A 20,667-nucleotide genomic window follows, 5' to 3' on the forward strand; every position below is an offset into this window, starting at 1 on the left:
CCATACACGCGCCAACAGCCACCTGCACAGCCATCCTCCGTGAGCCCTACGGTCTGTATGGCACTGGGGACGTCTTGCTCAAACACCACGAAGCCAGAAGCAATGGTGACAACCAGGCTATTTGACTTTGGACTGGAGACCGAGCAGATAAAACCAGTGGTGCCACATACCCATGTATTAAATAAGCGCCTCTTTAAAAGCCCTTGCAAATAAATTCAAATAAATTCCCAGATAACCCTCCCAAATTGGACAAACTGGTGCAGAGACAAGGAAATTTCACCCCATGCACTATCCTCACTGCAGGTGCATCCCCAAAGCTCTGCGGCAGAGATGCTTCTAAAAAAAGCATAGAGGTTATATGGGACAAAAGCATTAGCATCTACTCTGAGCATGGACTTGAGCATCTCCTTTATACCCCACAAGCATCGCTGGGTACCAGCACAGTGCCCTGCGGTGGGGACTGGGAAGAGACAGCCGCTTACTGGATCTAACTGGAAGGAGGAGAAAAAGTCAGTGCTGCACGGGGGCCCCCTCAACAACAGCATCCCAGCAAGTGGGTCACGCCACAACGGCTGATGCCAGCACATCCCCAGCCCACACTTCATCCTAACAAAGACACAAGTGACATTCAAAAGAGAACATGCTTGACATCTCCCTGATTCCCCCTCTCAGCCAGGGGCAGCAAACTGGATCGGTCAAATTTACGTCTCCATACATGTCCAGCATCTCTGCAAACACTGCTAGGGAAAGCCCCTTCAAATGGGATTTCTCCCCACTGGGGTTTTTTCCTCCAGTACAAATCTATTTGAAAAGAAGATAAAGCATCTGCAGTTTGACTGAGGTTTTATTCAGAGAAAGCTCTGGCTCAGAAATAATTGCCATTTGCTATAATTGGTGAGATGCAGGAAGGGACTAGATACAAGTGGAGTCTGGTGCAATTTTGGGAGATTTGTTACGCTTAGCTCCCTTCTATCAATTTCAGTGGCTCAGACGCTTATGACCTGTTGCTCAGCTTATTGTGAAAATGGCTTTTATTTACTGCACTTCCATTAAAAGATGAAATCCATGCATAGGGCTCACAGGGCAGAAAATCACAGTTTACGTCTCAGCTTATCTCCCTTCAGCGGCCTCAGCTCATTTTCGCCCTGGCTTGCTCCCAGCTGCTATAAAAAAGTATTTCTGAGCACTGTTTCGAGTAGCCAAGGCCCCTTCGAGCCCACAGAGCAGGAGGCGCATTCAGATTTTAAGGGAGCCTCAGTGCTGCAGCTGCCGCGTCAGCCCGGGCAGGGAGGACAGAGGGACGGGGAGGTCCTGTCGTACTGTAGGAAAACATCGAAGGTGGAAAGCTGAGGTGTGGAGTCCTACACGGTAAGTCGCAGAAACTGCCGAAGGACAAGGGGAAGTGAGTAGGTTGCAGAGGTGAAAGCTATCCAGCTGGCTTTAGATATTGCTGAATGAGAAAAATGGCCAGTACTTTATCTCCATACTGACTCATGGATGGTGGCAAATGCTCTGCGGGGGTGGCTACAGCAATGGAAGCAGAGCAACTGGCAGCACAGAGGCAAACCCATCTGGGCTGCTGATTTATGGTAAGATATCGCTGCCCGGGTAGAGAACCTGCTTGTGAAAGTACATCGTGTAGACGCTCATGTACCCAAGAGTCGGGCCGCTGAAGAACATCAACAGCAGTAGATCAAGATGCTGAGACTGAAGGGGCTCAGGTGGATCTGGACTGGCCACGTAAGGGTGAATTATTGACAGCCTGATGGGCCCATGACATCTCAGGCCATCAAGGAAGAGAAACAATGTATAGATGGGCTTATGATTGAGGGGTGGACTTGATCATGGACACTATTGCACAGGTTATCCATGAACGTGAAACATGCACTGCAATCAAGCCAGCCAAGCAGTTGAAGACTCTCTGGCAGACTGGCTATATCACACTCCCACAAACTCGCCAAGGCAAATGCCATGTGCTCACAATGGTGAAAGCAACCACCAGATGGCTGAAGACATATCCTGTGCCCCATGCCACTGCTCGGAACACTATCCTGGGCCTTGAAAAGCGAGTCTGATGGCAACATGGCACCCCAGAAAGAATTGAGTCAAATGGGACTCATTTCTAAAACAACCTCATAGACACCTGGGCCAACGATCATGGCATGGAGTGAGTAAATCACATCCCCTATCAACTGCCAGCCTCCGGGAAAATCAAATGATACAATGGACTGCTAAAGACTACACAGAGAGCAATGGGGGGTGGGACCTTCAAACATGGGATACACATTTAGCAAAAGCCACCAGGTTAGTCAACACTAGGGGATCTGTCCATTGAGCTGGCCCTGCCCAGTCAAAACTTTTACGTACTATAGAAGGGGATAAAGTTCCTGCAGTGCACATAAATATATGCTGGGGAAGACAGTCTGGGTTATTCCTGCCTCGGGCAAAGGCAAACCCATCCGTAGGATTGTTTTGCTCAAGGACCCGGGTGCACTTGGTGGATAATGCAGAAGGATGGGGAAGTCCGATGTGTGCCTCAAGAGGATTCAATTCCAGGTGAGAACACTCAAGGCCTGTTCTGCTTCCCACCACAGCGAGCGGGCTGGGGGTGCACAGGAAGCTGGGAGGTGACAGAGCCGGAACAGCTGACCCGAACTGGTCAGAGGGACATTCCACACCATATGACATCGTGCTCAGTATATAAACTAGGGGGAAAGCTGGCTGGGGGCCGCTGCTCAGGAACTGGCTGGGCATCAGTCGGTGGGTGGTGAGTAACTGCACTGTGCATCACTTGGTTTGTGTATTCTAATTCTTTTATCATTATTATTAATTGTTGTTGTTATTATTAATAATAATTTTACCTTCCATTTCTGTCATATTAAACTGCCTTTATCTCAACCCACGAATTTTACTTTTTTTGTTCTGATTCTCTCCCCCATCCCGCTGTGGAGGTGGGGAGCGAGCAAGTGGCTGTGTGGTGTTCAGCTGCCTGCTGGGCTAAAACATGACAGACAGGGAGAACGGAGGGACAGGGATGCTGCAGCACAGGCAGGCTCTCAGCTCCCAGGGTACAGGACACCGCTGGTCCTTTTGCAGCAAATACAGACCCTGCTGCGCTCACAACGACCCCCCAAGCCCTGGCCAGCACTACTCTGCTGCCTGCAACCTAAGGAGACAGACAAGCCAAGTGCAAGCCCCACACTGTGCTCCTGGAGGGCAAGTTCCTGCTCTCCTGGATCTCCAGAGCTTCCCCTGATGCAGCTCCCCACTGCAGCACAGGCATCACCAGTGCAGAAGCAGGTTCAGCACCTCCTTCTGCACCAGTTCCCTTCCAGTACTGCCCACAGACACCAGAACACTTCTCCCCAGAGCTGCAGGAGGTAGCACCCAGCTTGTGCATCAGCAAGAACAGAGCAAGCAGTGATGGGACGTAGGTGCCTCCTCCCGTGCTGGCTCTTGCTTCGCACGGCAGATACTACCAGCCATGCAAAATGGTGTCAGGGAGGCAGGACGGGTGTGCAGGCAGCCAGAGCTCTCCTGTCCTCATGAGAGGCCATTTGAACACCAGACACGCCATCTCCAAGGGCAGCTGGAGATTGTCCCCAGCACCAGCGTGGAGTTGCTAAGGTTACCTCCTTGACTGCCTAATTAGAGAAGCTGTCACTCTCTCACAGAGATCAGGAGATGTGTGTGCACATGGGGGAGAGGAGGGGAACTTTCAATCGTGCAGATCATTTTTAGCACACTAAAGCAGAGAGAAAACCCCAACTCATAATGGGATGGCATGTTACAGCCATCGGACTTGACAGCAGCATCCTGCTCTCCTGATGCCCAGCCACTTGCTGAGCCATGGGAAGGGCTGTTGTCTAGACAAGCACATGGGGCAGCCCTACCCCAGCTCAGACAACCAGCGGATCCGGGTCTGTCGACTCCACTTACCACTCCTCCACCCACCCATTTCCTCCACTTCTGGCTTTGTGCTTCCACTGGCCTCCTTTCCTCAGCCCTCTCTGCACTGTCAGCCTGCAGGCAGGGTAGCAGGAAAGGAGCCAAGAGGGTCTATCCATGTTGCCATCAGACTCCCTCCCACCTCCACACAGAAATTTTACACCACTTCAGTAATGCAAACAGGGAGCCCCTCCAGGCTCTTGCAAACAGCAGGTAAGGAAGAGGTATAGGGAGTTGTGCTCACTCGGTCAAGATCCTTTCATGAGTAAATAGCAAAGCCAAGAAGTAAACCCCAGAATGACTCAAAAGCCCTGTATTTTCCACCAAATGGATCTGCACACTCATGTATGCTTCCTCTAACTGCAGTACAGTAAAGATCACAGAGGGAAGCTCTTCCCCCTAACCTCCAAAACAGCTAAGAGATTGCTTTCACCTCCTGAAACCAGATCCCAAATCCATTATACAAGGTCAGGAACCAAGCTGGGAGCATGGAACAAGACACCACAACAAATACACCACCTCGAAGAGGCTCAGGAGAGCCTCTTCTTCATTTATGGGAAACACCCAAGCATGGCACGCATGGCCCAAGTACGACTGCCCCTTTGCGCAGCCAGCTCTGAGCACCTTCCTGCCCGCCTCCAAGAGGACCCTCCTCCATGATACAGAGAAGGTAAGACCATCCCCATCCACACCTAACACTCAGATTTGGGAGCGCTGGGGAGAGAGGGCCCAGGATTGTCCCATCTAGTACCATCCAGTGGCTGGCACCCTTGGGAGAAACCACAAAAACCACCCAGTCTCTGTGGCTAGGCCTTCGAGGAACGGGAGCAGTGTTATTCCTGGATGTCAGCGCTGTTGGGGTGTGACTTTGCTGGTTCAGAAAAGTTTAAGAGCAGCAGGATAAAAAAGCAGATGCAGCCAAAAATGCAAAGAGATCCCTGGAGCTGAAGCACTTGCCAAGTTTCTCCCTAACGCTTCAAGACACCCACTCATCCTCCCCAAGGGCTTGTCAGACTCACATGGCAAAAAATACATGCTCCACACCCACCTAAGCCCAAAAGAAAAGACCCTTAAATAAATCTGGAATCCAGGGCTGGCAGGAAGACAAAGTTGGGGGCGGAAGAGGAATTTTTGGTGTCTATTTTCTAACGAAGGAACTGCCTGACAGCTCCTCTGCAGCAGACCAGGGCTCATGGCCCTGTAACTCGCACAGCCCCCTCAGACATCGTAATAGATTGCTTTTAATTATAGGGCAGGTCCTCAGAGGCCCCTGGGTATCTGTGAGAGCACAATGGAAACTAGAGCTTAATGGGAATTTAAAAAAAAAGCCATCACTACAAGCTGGTGCATTTAGGTGGTCATGGAAAAGAAAATCCCAAGAAAAAGGTAGTTGGTGAGTGACCAACGATGTTGTTTGCCATCCCGGCTGAGAGGAGCTGCAGGCAGCTGGCAATGGGGAGGTGTGCTTAGCACAGCCTCATCAAACACCCCGAACACCTTCCTGTATGCTACATCTTCATGGGTGCAAGAGGCTGCTCCATGCAGGAGGCACCAAATGAGCAGCTGGGCTGGGCCAAGTGACCGCAACTTAAACTGGTGAGATGCAACACTGGGATGGGGGAGCCAGTCACTGGAAGAGGCTGTGACGGAGCCCAAGCTGCTGCAAGTTCCCAGAGCCACCAGGCCATTCCCCCTCCTGATAACAGCGTTTCATGGCCAGCCTCTACCCCCAGCCCAGCCTCCCCCAGTGCCCGTGGATGAGCCAGCACAAATCGACAAGCCCTGAGGCACAGCCAAGGAGCAGGAGCAGCCCAGAGCTGGCACCAGAGATGGCCAGCCCCAGCCTCTCCCTTCACTCCTCATTAAGAGGGTGCTGTTTGGCTAATCCATTATGCAGATGCTTGCTAAAGAGCTGTGAAAAATTTGTTTTCACAGACCAACTCCAACTGCAGCAAGCCTGCTGGGGTCAGAAGTAATGAGGCCACCGCTGGGCACATGTCCATGCTCCCTCAAGCATCTCCTCATTTCACGCCCTTGCCTGCTGCTCCGCTGATCCATCATCAAGCACCCAACGGGCCAGGGAGCACCCACCGCTCCCTCCGCCGGGGCTGCGTGGAGCTCACCCTGCCCAGCACAGACCAGTAACACCAAGAGGAACCATTCACTTCACCATACTGGATGCAGGGTCACCATGTGACAGCTAAAGCCAGCAGCACCTCAAAGTGCCTTCACCAGTCTTCAGGGATGGTCACATCTGATTCTGGCCAGGGTAAGTCTTGTTGAGAGCTGTCTTTTGTGCAAACTTTATTTTTATTTCTTTTTTTTTTTTTTTTTAAATGTGTCAGTTTAAGATTGTAAAAATACTTTCATCTTCAAAACAGTGTCACAACTTCCCTTCAGCATTTTCATAACAATGCTGCGATTTCGGCTTCAAAACATCTTTCCACACTTATTGTTCACACATACGCCAAACTTTAAAGCTCAGAACTGAGGGGCTGCGATGAAACTGGAACAAGCCACTCTTTGAATAAAGACAAGTTTTACTTTCATCTAGTGCTAATTAACAGAAGCATCCCTCCCTCTGCGCTGGCCTCTGGTCAGCACTCAGCGTGTCCGTGAGACCTCAAAGAAAAACCTCCCTCTTCCCTCATTGCAGTCTGTCTGTGCACGGCACAACGCAGCATCCCCATCAACTGAGGGAATTCCCAGAGAGGCCAGTGTTACAGAGATGCAGGAGGGAGATGCAGAAGCCTGTCCAGAGGTGCTGCAGGACCCTTTCAGCTCGGTCAGGACACACAGATGCTTATTGCAGCGACGTGCAACCAAGCATCCCGTGGGAACACAGGAGTAAACCTCCATGGGATGCTCCAGGGACTCATGTCCTGTTCCTCACCAGCTGCTGGCACCACAGCAGAGGCTGCTGGACAAGGTGGATCTCAGTGCCCATCACGGGACCATTCTCCTGGACCAACCTTTCCCTTTAACTCAGTTCATGTCAGGGATAAAAATCTCCCTGGACAGCTCCCTAACTGCTGCAAATATTTGCACAGAGTTGGTAGAACGAAAGCATGGAGAAGACTGGGGAAACACTCCATGGCCATTACCAGCCAAATTAAAGCTGCAGCTTGCTCCCCAGGTGGGTCCAGAGCACCTCTCCTCTCGCCCAGGTCTCACCTGCCCTCCAGCTGTCACAGCCGAGGCGAGAAGCACCATTTCAAATAACAGCTTTTCTTGAATCCAAATTCTTCCCCCATCCAACAACACCAAAAGGAGAAGAATATTAACACCTGCTGGTTTGCCCTTCGGTGCCTTCAGAGCAGTTTTGTACAGAGATGATCAGAGCAAGTAGTGATTAAAAACCACAGCCCCACATCCACAGAAAACCCACGCCTTTTGAGTTACTGCAAAAATATCACCTTCCTTCCCAGCCAAAACCCTCTTTGCTAGCAGGGATGGGGAGCTGCTGTCCCACACCAGCTCCCTCAGAGATAAGCTGCAGGACACAGGATGATTTAGGACACCCTTCCCAGGGATGTGACCACAGAACAGCTGCTTCAGCTGTGGACCATATATCCACGGACAAATTTGCACCATTCCTGCTGGAAAGAGGCTTTGGAGACCAAGGTCTACTAAAATACTGGGCTTACATGACCTGGGGCACACCCCAAACCAGCAGAAAAGCCTGCTGAGCAGCGGGGAATGTGGTTTTGGGGAGGCAGTGCAGCTGGGAGATGCCATAGGACAAACACCAACAGGTTGCTCTGTGCTCTGCTTTTCTTCAGCATCCCCTATAGACACCCTGTATCTCACCCCAGCGCAGACCCTGGGCTGCCACACCGGCTCAGCTGGAAGAGTGCTTCAAACAGGATTTTTTCCTCCTGTTTTGCGTTTAAGTGGCCCATTGCAACATGCTGTAAAACCCTTCATCGACAAGGAGGGAAAAGGTTTTACAACAGTCTTTAAAGCAAGCCCAGGCAGCAGAGAAAACCTCCCCCGGCACGCACAATTTTGGGCAGCACACGTGATTTTGGGCAGCGCACGCACTCCCAGGGAGCAGAAGCAGAGGCCAGCAGCATCCCCACACCTCCAGCTCCCAGAGCTTGCATCTTGCCCAAATCCCAGCTCTTGTCCCTGTTCCCACACGCCACTGGGCCACGGCATGTTAAGGAACAGCTTGTCGGCTAAGCGGCAAAGGCAGCTGCTACAAAAGCAGAATAAAATTGAGTACAGCGAGGAGCAGCGTGTCTGTCGTGCAAACCGCTGCTCCGGCAAGACCCCAAGCTGGCTACGAGCAGCCCCTACAGGCAGCATCCCCGACCTCCCTCCCAGCTGCCATGCCACCGGATAATGGATTTCCTTCTCCAACGCAGCAGAAGCCAGGAACACAGTAAGGACAACTGTGCTGCTTGTCTGGGAGAGCAAAGAACAGAAGAGGAGGAAGCAGCAGCGCTGGGATGTGATAAGATGTAAAGCAATGTAATGGAGTTTGTGTCTTCAAGCAGCTCTGGATTCTTGAATTGTGTAAAAGGCGAGGCTGTTGCTATTTAACTAAATACAGTTCTAGCCCCTCTGATCGCACTCAGAAAAAATAAAGCTGTTGATCCAGCACAAGGCGTGCAACTGCAACAGCTACAATAAAAATGACCACAAACCTCTATTTCCTTTTTGAAATCCAATCGATATTGAAGTCTCTTAACGTCCAGAATCCATGAACTACACTGGCAACGCCACATTCCGTTCCTGAGGAACCATCTCGACAGGGTCCAGGGAAGGAGGCAGCTGCAGGGATGAGCGCAAAAAGCATTGGAGCCTCCAATGCAAGAGCAAACGGATGCAAAGGCTGATGTGCTTTTGAGGTGTCCCCGCTCCATCCCAGGGGTGCCCATAGCAATTCCTAGACTCAAACATGACAAAAAAACCTCCCACACTGGTATGTTGTGTCCACCTTAATTGAGGACCTCGGGCTGGCAAGCACCTCAGCCCTGTCGGCACCACACACCCTGGATCTCTGGGCACCACGCTGCATTTAATGGGATCACGTAAAGGCTGCTTTTGATTTTACAGTTTGTTTATAACTACATTGGAGGAGCTACACAGGATGGGAAAATACATCCCATAAACAAACTGCTAAACAAAACAGGCTAAGTGTGTACCACTCCAAACAAAAATAGACTCAAGCTAACCTCCGCTTTTCAAGCATATGCCTCTGCTGACAGCTTTGTTTAGTGCCCCTTATCCCACTTTCAGTTTTGATTTTTAGGCTCTGCCACCACTGACAGCAACTTCAGATGCCTCCCACTGCCCCCACAGCTGCAGGTAAGCCAAGAGTAGATGAAAATAAATCCAGCTGGAGCTGGAGACCACCAAGGGTGACCGAGGCAGAGGGCTGCATGACACTTCCCTGTTCCCACCCTGCAGGCGGTGGGAGGCAGCAGCAGCCCAGATGTTGCCAAAGGCTGCAGGACATGGACACACCATCAGCTGGCTCAGGAAGTGTCTCTGCGGGGACAGAAGGGGACACTGGGTGACAAAAGACGCACACCAAGCATTTCAGGCAGACATTTAGTCTCCCTCCCACGAGCTGCCCCAGCAGCAGCCTGGGAGCCCGTCAGCTGAACTCTGCCACCCTGCTTATGCCCAGAAGCAATTTCTCAAGTGCTCAAACTTTATTATCCCCCTTCTTGGGGCTGCATGGAGGGCACATTCCCCTGCGAACACTTTTTCTGCCAAGATCCAAAGCTGTTGAAGCTGCTCAAAAGTAATTCCCACCCACACCTACTGCCCCAGGAAGAATATTTCTTCACTGGTTTTGCATAACAAACAGCTACATGGTTTTCCTTCTTCTCCTGAGAAACTCAGGCTTAGAGGTAAACACTCGGCACAGAGCTAGTCCGAGATCAGACTTCATAAAGTTCCCCTGCGAGGGAGAGCGGGGGGGACATGCTACCGCAGAGATTAGACTGCAGCCTTTACTGATAGCATTCAGTCACCCTGGCAGGCTGCAGCACACTGAGTTTGTAAAGCTCCTTGGGAATCCTTCAAGATGAAAGGTACAGTATGATACGGATGTATTATATCCATGGGCTTTGTTACAGCACACATTTCCTAGCACGGTTTTATTGCTAGAACACAAAGTTCAGCTGAAGCCTGGGGGCTCTTCAGGTGACGAATGCACCCCTACAGCCCTTCCTCTGCTCTGCGGGGGATGAACAATGCTGAAGCCCCTGATGTGAACACGGTAGACGGAGCAGCCAGCATCCTTCCAGCAACAGTGGGCGAGGACCTGCCTGCACAGATAAGGCCAACGTCATCGCTGCTGGATGTGCCTTCAGCCTGCAACTTGTCTCATTCCCAAACATACCTGTTGGATCCCCAAAATGCCACTGCTGTGATCGGCTCCTCTACAGCATCCCCCCTCTTCAGCTGGACCTACTGCACAGCCTCTTGTCCCAAAGGCTGTCCCCTGTAAGGGCCAGGAGGCTCCCATGAGTTGAGTCTACCTTAATCAAGTGGTACCCAGCGCCGGCATCCCCCGGGAGACACTGAGCTGCCCACCTTGAGCACCTCCTCCAGTCAGATGATGATGGGAGACGTTTGCTGCACTCCATGGGTGGCCCTGGGGCTGGGGGATCCCAGGCCACACCGAAGCCTGAACCAGCAAAAGCCCCAGGCACACGGAGATAAACCCCAGCACCCTGCTCTGGCTCAGGCTGTCTCCCCTGCAAACTCATCTGTTCCTGGGAGTGAGGGAAGGAAAACTATTTCCACGGTTTTTTTGGAAGCCCAATTGATGCTTAAAATGCTACAAATGAGTCTGTGGACACAGCCTGACCGTGGGCTGCCCAGTCCGGATGGCATGAAGGGAGGGAGGGGAATGTGCAGCCACCTTTTGAACCACCTTCCCAATACCTTGCTCCTCCCAGGCACCTCTCTGCGTCCGGATTTCCCAAGACATTAGAGGTGGAGGAACAGGGAGCATGTTGCCAACAGACAGGTTTTCAGAGAAGCCTGGAAGGAATTCCCTGGGCACGTTAAAAGAGCACGTTAAAAGGGCAGGAAAAAGAGTTTAAGCCTCTCTAGTTTAAACAGGTGACGTACAAAGGACAAGAAAGAAGTGTGATGAGAGTAGAAAAGGGCCATATCAGGATGTCCCAAGAAGCCCCAACGCTTTCCAGGGCCACCACCCATGCTGAACCCACCACAGAGGTGGCTCAGACCCAGCAAGCCAAGGTGAAGGGCTTTCCATCTCCCTCCACCCCCACAGAGCAGCCTGTGCAAGGCAGCGCTGAGTAACTGAGACTGAGGAGGGAACAACTGGCAGCATCTGCCGTGGGAGCCCCTTCATCCCGGGAAGCCCATCTGAGTGGGGAACTGCCCCAGAGAGATCTCACTCTGGGTGCACACTGCACAAGCAATTAATTAGGTTAGCAGCATCAACTTTTACCCCAGCTCCCGTCAGACGCCCAGGCAACAAGAGCAATAGCAACACGGGAAGCATGAACTTTTCAGCCTCAGCACACAGAGCTGGTGCTCCCCAGCCAGGGCAGACGAGCAGCAGGTCTCGGTCCTGGGCTGCAGGGAACATGCTCTGCTCCAGCCCTCCTCCCTGCTCCTGCACACAAACTGCCCCATGTTTGCCATCACGGCATGCTGCTGACATGGGAGTGGTGCATCAAGAAGCTGATGTTTCTGAGCAGTTGGCTAGAGGCAAAAAAAAAAAAATTCCTATGCTGTTGCCAACTCCTATTTTCTGTTATTTGATGCCATATTTTAGGGATGTGCTGTGCTCCCTGGAACGCCAATCGCTCGAGAACCAGAAAGAGCAGCAAGGGAAGGATACGGGCTGTGAACAGCCTTGGGACAGACACAGCCGTGACTGCGGCAGCCGCAGGCACTCTGCAACGCCAGCTCATGTTAGGCGAGTGCCTCGGCAGCCAGCAGCCCTCGGGGCTGGCCGGGGAGCCCAGCTCTGCTAGGGCTCCAGCCGCTGGCGAGGCCACCGCGCTGGCCCACAGAGAGACATCAGGGAGGGGGAAAAAGGAAAAAGAACCAAAACCTCAAAAGCATCAGCACAGCTGAGCTCTCGTGAGCATGCTCACGGCCAACAGCAGGGCTGGGAGCAAACCTGGGGTCTCCAGACCCTGCACCCCAGTTATGCAGTGGGCTTTTGGGAGGGCAGGTTCACATCCCCAGTTAGTCTGTAGGGTCTTTGCAGCCAGGGCAGCGCCCCTCCGTAGGCATATCTCATCAGACCTGGGGAAACAAAGGTATCGGGCACCAAAATAACCCGTCTATCCCCAAAGGCAGGTGGAGCCAGGTGTTCCTTCCGCCACTCGAGGGTGGGCAAGCGCCCAGCCCAGGGGAGCCACACTCCACTCCCCCGCTGCAGCTCCTTAGTGCAGCTGGCGATGCAATTTCTGTTCCATTCGTCTGCACGGGAAGAGCGGATGATGGTGCGTGCAGGGTGCTGGGCCCAGCAGGTCCCCTCTCCCATGCAGAAGCTCTCCTCTCCCCACAGAGATGCACAGCCAAGCTTTACCAGCTCACCTCCGTGCACGCGGCCAGGCACGCTGGCCCTTGCCTCCCCTCTTTACAGGATCTGTCCCATGCATATGCCTGGGAGCAACACCATCAGCTCAGTAATCTTACTAAATACAGCAGTTACCAGGTGACTGGGAAAAAATCTCTTTTACTGCTGATGCTGCTAATGGAAAATTTCTCCCCTTTTGCTGCTGCTTTCAAAGCCAGTCGTGGTTTCATACAGACTTTGTCTTGCACGGAGACAGGAGAAGTGGAAGCGCAGAGGGAGGGCTGCAAGACTGGTGGGGAACAGATAACAAGAAACAGAGGGGAACTCCTACTTCTGTCGTCCTCCCCACCAGCCACCTCTGCCCACAGACAGCCCTGGCTCCAAATCTTATCTGCCTCATCTTCTCACATGCAGTGGCAGCCCAACCTCCTCCTGCAAGGAATCCCTCCTTCCTCCCTGGACCGCAGCGGGATAAGCACGCTGGATGCATTCAAGAGCAGTGCATCTCCCATGGCATACAGAGAATATGCCCAAAGGGATTGATGGGCCAAAATCATTTACTCTGGTTTTTTGGGGCTTTTTTCCCCCACCTGCCTCCTTCCCAGGAGACAACCAGAAAGCCTCACCCAGCCAGTGCAGATGCAAGCGCCAAGATCGCTGCTTGTCCCCTCCACATGTCATTCTGCTTCTTCAATACCATTAAGTGTCTCCATACTGTCTGGACACTGGAAACCTTAACCGCATTAGCCGAGACCCGAGCAGCAGCACAAGCATTCAATTCTTTTAAGTGGCACCATTTCTTAAGCTGGTTATGCACAAGAATCATCTCTGCTCGATGCCGTCACCCACCCCATAAGTGGTGACAGGGACAGGACTGGGGACGCTGGGAAGACTGGCTGAGGCTCATCATTCCCCAGTGCAGATGGGTGCAACTGGAGAACAACACTCCCAACACAAGCTGTACTGTGGGCATTACAGACGCTGAAAGGTTTTAATCAAGGCATTTCTATTTTCTTCACTTCTCTTTTCAGTCTCCAACCCCAGTCTACCCCCACACTTTACAAGGCATTTTGGTGTGATGGTAGGTGTTTCTCAAGCCACCTGCAACTGCTAACATATATGTCGAGGCAGCAGAAGATCAATATCTCATCGTTCCCACAAGTGGCATCAATCTATTCTCCTCCTGTCCCAGCCAGTCCCACGCCTGAACTCCTGTTACACCAAGAAAGCCCAAGGGCTCAACCCGGTTTCACAGCCAGCCAACACTGCACATCAGCACCGTATCACTGAGGCAGAACAAAGGGTTCACACTTTTAGGGCTTAGAAAGGAAAAAGGCAGCAAGTTTTGGAGGTAATATCTATCTGCATGGTGGCACTCGGAGGTCACTCACCTCCCCAGCCCCCACAGAGAAATGCAAGCTCTCCACCTAATTCCAAAGAAAAGCATGTTTTTCCTTCCAGCAGAAGAGCAATAAAGGTCTCTGGCACACTGACATCATGGAAAACCGGCTCCCGTAACACGGGAGGAAGCGGGGAGCAGAGGGGATCCCCAGCTGTCAGCCTCCTCCGGCTACTCCAGCCTGAGAGTTCAGCTGCAGAAAATCGGCTCCTCTCTCTATAGATAATCTTCTGTTGCCACTAGCTGGTCAACGCGGGTACTCTTGGAAAGCAGCAACTCCCCGAGTACAGCCTGCCACTCAGTTACAGATTCCCAGTAACTGGGATTTTCATCCCAGAAAACACCTGAGACAGGGCAAAATCCCTTCAAGTCCACACCCCACCGTGCTGGACAGGCCACGTTCAACCTTGCCTTTGGCGGGGGGGAAGCGGTCATCTGAGGAGTGACCCATTCTCATGGGCATTTTGTGCCTACAGCCTTTCTGGGTGTTTCTGAGCTCGCCTCTCCTGCAACCACAACGGGCAGACCTCGAGCTCAGGACCCACATCACCAGCGCAACCCCACCCAAGCCAGGCTCTCCTTCCTTCCCTTTCCAACTAAAAGAACCTAACGGCCTGGAAAGCTTAAGTAATCACATAGCTTCAGACAAGAAGGGGAGGAAATTGCTACCAGAAGGTTTTCCCTCTTTCTTACACCCTCCCCAGGCAGCCCCCACCACCAGGGACCTGGGCCAAACCCCAGGGCCACGCACAGCTGTGGATGGGCACGAAGGGGAAGGGAAGCTGCCCCTGCTCTCAGGTCTACATCCCCCCCAGTCCCTATCCCAAGGAGCCCACCGACACATCTCATCTTCACTGCACCACCTCGCTGAGGCTTTCTGGCTCCCTCCACCTGCCTGGTGGAAGATGTGACTCTCTACCCCTCGGACCACCTTGGGAACAGCAAGAAAAACAAACAAAAAAAATCCCAACACTTGATTAACCAGACCTCTGGCCAGATATGCAGTGCAGCTCTTCAAGTCTAGCAGGAGGCAGTTAACAGAAGAGGGAGGTGTTGAAACCAAACTCTGCTTCTCTCTGCAGAGAGAACCCAGCTTTTAGATGCCAGGCGCTGACGAGCAGGGTCTCACGCCGGGCACGCTCTCTCTCTGCTGCCCACACGATGCTGCTCCGCACCTCGCAGGCCACCTCAGAGCAGAGAATGGTGCCTCTGAACAGCAGCATCAAAAAGCTTCAGTCGCACCTGTGCTCCCCAGGTAACCCTCCAGCCTCTCCACCCCGCTCTGCAAAAACAGGAGCTGCGGACAAAAGCGAGGGTGGCAAAACCCCGCTCAAGTATTTTCAGAAAAAGCAGTAAATTCAAACAATCTGCAGGGAACTAAGTGCTTTTCCTTATTTTAAGGTATTCTTACGCTAAAGAGGAGAAGGAGTTCAAGTTACAAGATGGCTTCAGGAAAAGTTAAGAAAGAAGATAGAAGTGGCACTGAACTGCTGAGGAGATGGAGGAGCTGCACAGCTTCGAGAAGCAGGGGGTAACCATCGGCCACGCACAGGGGCCACAGTGGGACACTGGTAATGTAGATGCACAAGCACCTTTCCTGACAACCACCGAAACAAAGCACCTTGTAGCACTGCAGACGCCCGTCACACAGCAGCCATTAAAGCCATTTATGAGAAGTGTGTAGTAAACTGTTCTTATGTAAGCCACTACCGGGTAAGAGCAGTGGTGAAAATTTGTCTGCCTCTTTCCTTCTCTCTCCTCTATATATATCTGCTCACACATAGACAGAGCTCATCTAAATTAGCTCGGAAGCTAACTGCTTCATTCCCTGAATTGCACTTAAGGCAGGCTACGCTGCTTGTGGAGCAGCTATTGTACAGAACACATGGCTGCTGACTAAATCAAGATACATACCTTAGAGAGACCTCATTGTACAAGAATAAAGTCAATGATAGGCTGCACCATTTGCCAGCGTAACACTAGAAGAATTAGAGGGGGGAAAAAAAATACCGCAAAGCATCAGTTGTATCCAAGGTTAAGGAAAGGGCAGGATGCTTTTTCAGGAAAGGGGATGCACAGCAATTCATAATGCACTGGGGGCAAAGTTACATTTGTCATTTCCTGCCACCACTGTGCTTTGCTGGGTAATTTTCTAATAATGTAACTGGGGGGCAGGGGGAGAAACATCCTTCTCGTCTCCAACGCAAGAGAGAAAAAAATAAACCAAGGCGTCGGAAATACAGAAACGGAGCCACCCTGCCGAAGAGCAAACCCGAGGTGCGGGTGGGTGCGCGGCGGCGGGTCCCTGCTGCAGCATGGGAGGCCGCAACGAGGAACAAAGTTTTTCCACCTCTGCTGGGAGAGGACAAAACCATCCATCCCGCGGCTTCCCCCGCAGGGGCAGGGGCTGCTGGCTCAGCACCGCCGGCCACCCGCTCCCCGCAGCGGGCTACCGCGGAGCTCCCGTGGGCGAGCAAGCGGCAGCTGCTCCTGCTGCTGGTGATGCTGATGGTGGTGCTGATGGTGCTGATGGTGGTGCTGGCAGGTGCCATGGGGCGAGGGGTTTCCCAGTGCTGCTCCCTCCCCTGCCCTCAGCCATGCAGCCGCCCCTGCAGACCAAGCTGCCCCGCAGGCAGTGGTGCAACCCTGGAAGCTCTCGCTTGATGCTCTCCGATGTCAGTGAATAAGATCTCGTCTTGTCAGGGAACAGAAAAAGTTGCTTCCTCCCTAAAGGAGGAATCTAAAGAAAAGGGACACAGAGCACTGTGTGTGCTTTGTACCAGCCACCAACTCAGAACCTCTGTCTCCTCGGTCTACTTTAACTGGGTCTGCCCTTAAAAAGAACCAGCAGAAGATGTGGCCCTTAGGGACCTGGTTTAGTGGTGGACTTGGCAGTTAAGATTTACAGTTGAACTCGACGGTCTCAGAGGTCTTTTCCAAGCTAAATGATTCCACAATTCCAAGTTTCACACTGCTGCAGACAAGGCTCGGCACCTGCCAGCCTGTAGCTACAGATCCCCCACCCTCCTTTAACACAAAGCAGTGATGGGAGGCACAGGAACCACTCCAGCATCAGATTTACTAAACTGGGAGTTGCTGAGCAGGCCCAGGACTACAGACTGCCTGCTAAAACACAGCGCTTAAACAAACTCATCGCCACCAAGCAAGGCAATGTTTTATTTCATGCTTCCTGGCCTGGAAAGACTTTTGAGCCCTGCATAACAGGGCAGCCTCAATTTATTCTCAACTTATTTCACTACAGAGTCTAGCACCAGGACTCATCTCTCTGCCTGCTTTATGCTTTTCTTTTCTTTTTTTTTTTCTTTCAAAAATCTCTCCAGGATGTCAATCAGGGTGGCTGTCCTGAGGTGTGTGCTTTATGAGGTCTTCCTACCCCATCCTCACCCCCGTGAGGCCAGAAAGCACTCTTTGCTAGCAGCAAGAGCCTGCACTCAGAGACATTTAGGAGCCCTCAACACATTTGCAATCGGCAGGACATCAGCTCTTACCTGCCTTCCTGAGCTCTGGCCCAGGCAGCCGCTGAACATGCTCAGCAACATGCATAAATACACGTAAGCATCAGAAATCAGGTAACGACAAGGGCTAGCAAAGATTCTGGGAAAGAGAAGCCACCACTTAAAGCAATCCCTGCCCCCAAGTCACTCCAGAGCCATTCGACTGACCTCCCACATGTAATGTGATTTTCACCTCTGAGAGCCCATTACAAGGCGGCAGCAGCTCTTGGGCTCCCAACCACCGATGAACTTAGAAAAGGATGCAGGGGGAAAAAAACACTACAGAAAACTCCAGCCTTACTTCCTGCACTAGAAAAACAAGGCAGCGGAAAGCCTCTGTAGCACTCACCCAGAAAAGAGTTAACTGTGAGAGAGACTCAGTTGCCACACCAGGAGACGGGAAGAAATGCAACAAATTTGAAATATCTGAGCATCCACAGCAATTCATGAGCTAGACCTTGGGGAAGGACAAGTGTTTTACCTTCTCTGGAGGCAACATGCTGATTAATTTCAGGACCGTGATGAAGCCATCCCACCATGGGCAAAGCTTCCATTTATCTTCCAATCTGCCTGATGCCTGTGGGTTCAGGGAAGCAGGAGGGGACCTTTTGGGATCTTTTGTCCATGAAGGGGAGCAAAAACCCCACAGTTTTGCACAAGACATGCTACATGTTCAAGAGTGCATGCATAACCAATATCCCAGGCAAGCTGAAGAGAATTTTTTAGACCAAGACATGGTCTCTTTACTGGCAGTCACTCAGAGAAATAGGATTTGCTATACAAGATCATGTCTCTGATCTATCAAGACAAATTTCTCTCCTCCAACTTGAGCTATTACCTCAGCTACACACAGAGGGGTTTCTTTGCCTTCTGATACATTTAGATCAGTGTGCACTTCACACCCAGTCCCTGAAGAGACTGTACTCTAATCTGAAAATTCAACTCGGTGAACCATGAAACTTCTTGTTACTTTTAATCACAGCCAGGTAAATGTCATTCCTACTGCATCAAACCTTTGATTTTTCACTTTTACTACTTGTAATAGAGTATCTGGTTTGTTTGGGATTTTTGCAGTTGACCAACCATGTCTAAGGAAGTCACACTGCAAAGCCAGAACCCAAGAGGCTCAAGAAGTAACATCAACTTATTTGTTACAGGCGCTTGCTGCAATAAAGCTTCACAGAAGGTGAAATGACAGGAAGGGGAGACACAGACAGTCGTTTTCCTACCCTGGCACATCGCACCCAGTGACAGGCAGTCCCTTCCACAGGGTGTGGGAAGGGACTTGTGGTGGGTGCCCACCGGCTCAGCCCGCACACCCCGACCCGCCTGGAGCACGCAGGGCGAGGCGCTGAAGTCACAACCCAGCCGTGTCAAGCAGCATCTCAAACCCGAAGTTAAGCGGGTACGCCAATTATCCCAGGTTCAGCCACCGAAAAGCAAGAAAGCTAGTGGATAACGAAGAGATCAACAAAGCACCTCTCGGTGACCTGGCAGAGTAAACACCGCGCTGCCCATACGGCATTCTGAACAGTTCCCTTGGAGGATCTCCAGGCTGATTAAGGCACAGAAAAGGAAAAAAGTGACAAGAGGCAGCTCGGGCACCCCATCTGAGACAACAGGATCCGGCATCAAGACCGAAGTACGACAGCAGAATTATTTCTAGTCCCATCCCCCTCCCCACAAAAGCTGAGATCGGAGGAAAGTCTGCAGGCGTTCGCCACAGACCCAGGCGCTGGAGTTGTGCGTGAAGCAAGAGCGAGCCTCGAGAATTAAGACGAAGCGTTTGTAAAATTAGGCTCTGGCTAGAAAAAAAACAGCCTCTCCCGTTCTCGCAGGCTCGGTGGTACCTCCGCCGGGGCTGAGCGTGCAAGTTGGAGCCCAAGAGGCAGCACCCATCACTTTACAGCCTGAGCGGAGCCGCTTTACTCGCAGGGCTTTTAAAAGGCAGAAGCCCTCAGGCCCGGCTAAAAAAATCCCTCCCCAGCAGGGAAAAAAAAACAAACAAACAAACAAACCCACAAAAAACAACAGGGTGCAGCAAGGGCAGGGTTAGAAAGCTCCAAACCACAACCAGGTTGTCCATGACAAGGCGGGGGTGAACAAGGATCCCGGCGCAGCAGGGTGACAGCCCGGAGCCGGGATGCTCCGGGGGTGGCGGGGGGGTGGGGGGGGGGTGGGGGGGGAGGGCAATCGGCGGGCCGGGCCGGGCCGCGGCGGGGGAAGCGGTGCGGGCGCCTACCGAGGGTGAAGAAGGGCAGCTCGGTGTTGTCCAGGTCGTCCTGCACGGCGACGCGGCCGGGCAGCTCGCTGCGGACGAAGAGCAGCAAGCGGGAGTCGGCGGCGGCGGCGGCGGGCGGCGGGGCGCCGCTCCAGCTGATGTCGTTCTCGCGGAGCACCGGCAGCGTGGACACCGTGACCGTTTTCACGCGGCAGGGACCGGGGGGCTCCCGCGACGACGCCGCCGCCGCCGCCGCCGCGCCGGGCCCGCCGCCCAACATCACCGGCAGCAGCAGCAGCAGCAGCGGCGGCGGCGGGGGCGGCGCGGCGGGGAGGCGGCGGCGCGGCGGAGCGGCCATGCCGGGCCGGAGCCAGGCGCGGAGAGCGGCGGCGAGCCGAGCCCAGCCGAGCCGAGCCGAGGGGAGGCGAGCGGAGCCGGGCGCACTGAGCCGCCCCAGCCCGCCGCCGCCGCCGCCGCCGCCGCCCGGCTCCGCCTCCCGCCCCGCCCCGCCGCCGCCCCCCGCCCGCTCCCGCCGCCGCCCCCCGCCCGCTCCCGCCGCCGAATCGCCGCTGCGGGGACCCGCCGCCGCTCCCCGGCGGCCGACGGACCCGCGGGGTGGGGGAGGCACGGGCCCCCGCTCAACCCGCCCCGGGACTTTAACGCCTTTCCCCCCCGCCGGTCCCGCGCCACCTGCGGCGGCCCCTCCGCTGCTCCGCCGCCCCGATCGGCCCGGCACCGGCCCGCCAGCCCGCCCCGGCCTCGCTTGCCCCGGCCTGCGCTCCCCCGCTGCCGCCCCGGGCGTCACCGACCGCCTCCTCCCTCTCCCAGTCACAAATTCCAGGTTTCCCTCCACGTCTCAGCTCGGCCGGGCCACGGGCTCTGGCTCCTTCCCGCGTACCCCCAGCTGCCCCCTTCCCTTCAGGCAACCGCCGGCGGGCGCTGGCACAGAAATCGGCTTTTTGTGAGCTTTTACCTGTTATTCCCCTGCCATAAGTGAACAGGCACCTCCAGGGGCCAGGGCGCCCGAAGATGCCTTGTGATGGAGAGCTCTCCA

At 53.4% G+C, this 20,667-nt stretch overlaps 1 protein-coding gene across 1 annotated transcript in view; it reads right to left on the bottom strand.

The window, feature by feature from the left end:
* Positions 1-19,971, bottom strand: part of ASTN2 (astrotactin 2) — a 360,756-nt gene extending 340,785 nt beyond the window's left edge. The window contains exon 1 of the mRNA XM_074891653.1: positions 19,635-19,971. Coding sequence (XP_074747754.1) covers positions 19,635-19,971 — 337 coding nt within the window. The remainder of the gene's footprint in view (positions 1-19,634) is intronic.
* Between the last annotated feature and the right edge of the window lie 696 nt (positions 19,972-20,667).

This window comes from Strix uralensis, chromosome 21, assembly GCF_047716275.1.
Source record: "Strix uralensis isolate ZFMK-TIS-50842 chromosome 21, bStrUra1, whole genome shotgun sequence".
NCBI lineage: Eukaryota > Metazoa > Chordata > Aves > Strigiformes > Strigidae > Strix > Strix uralensis.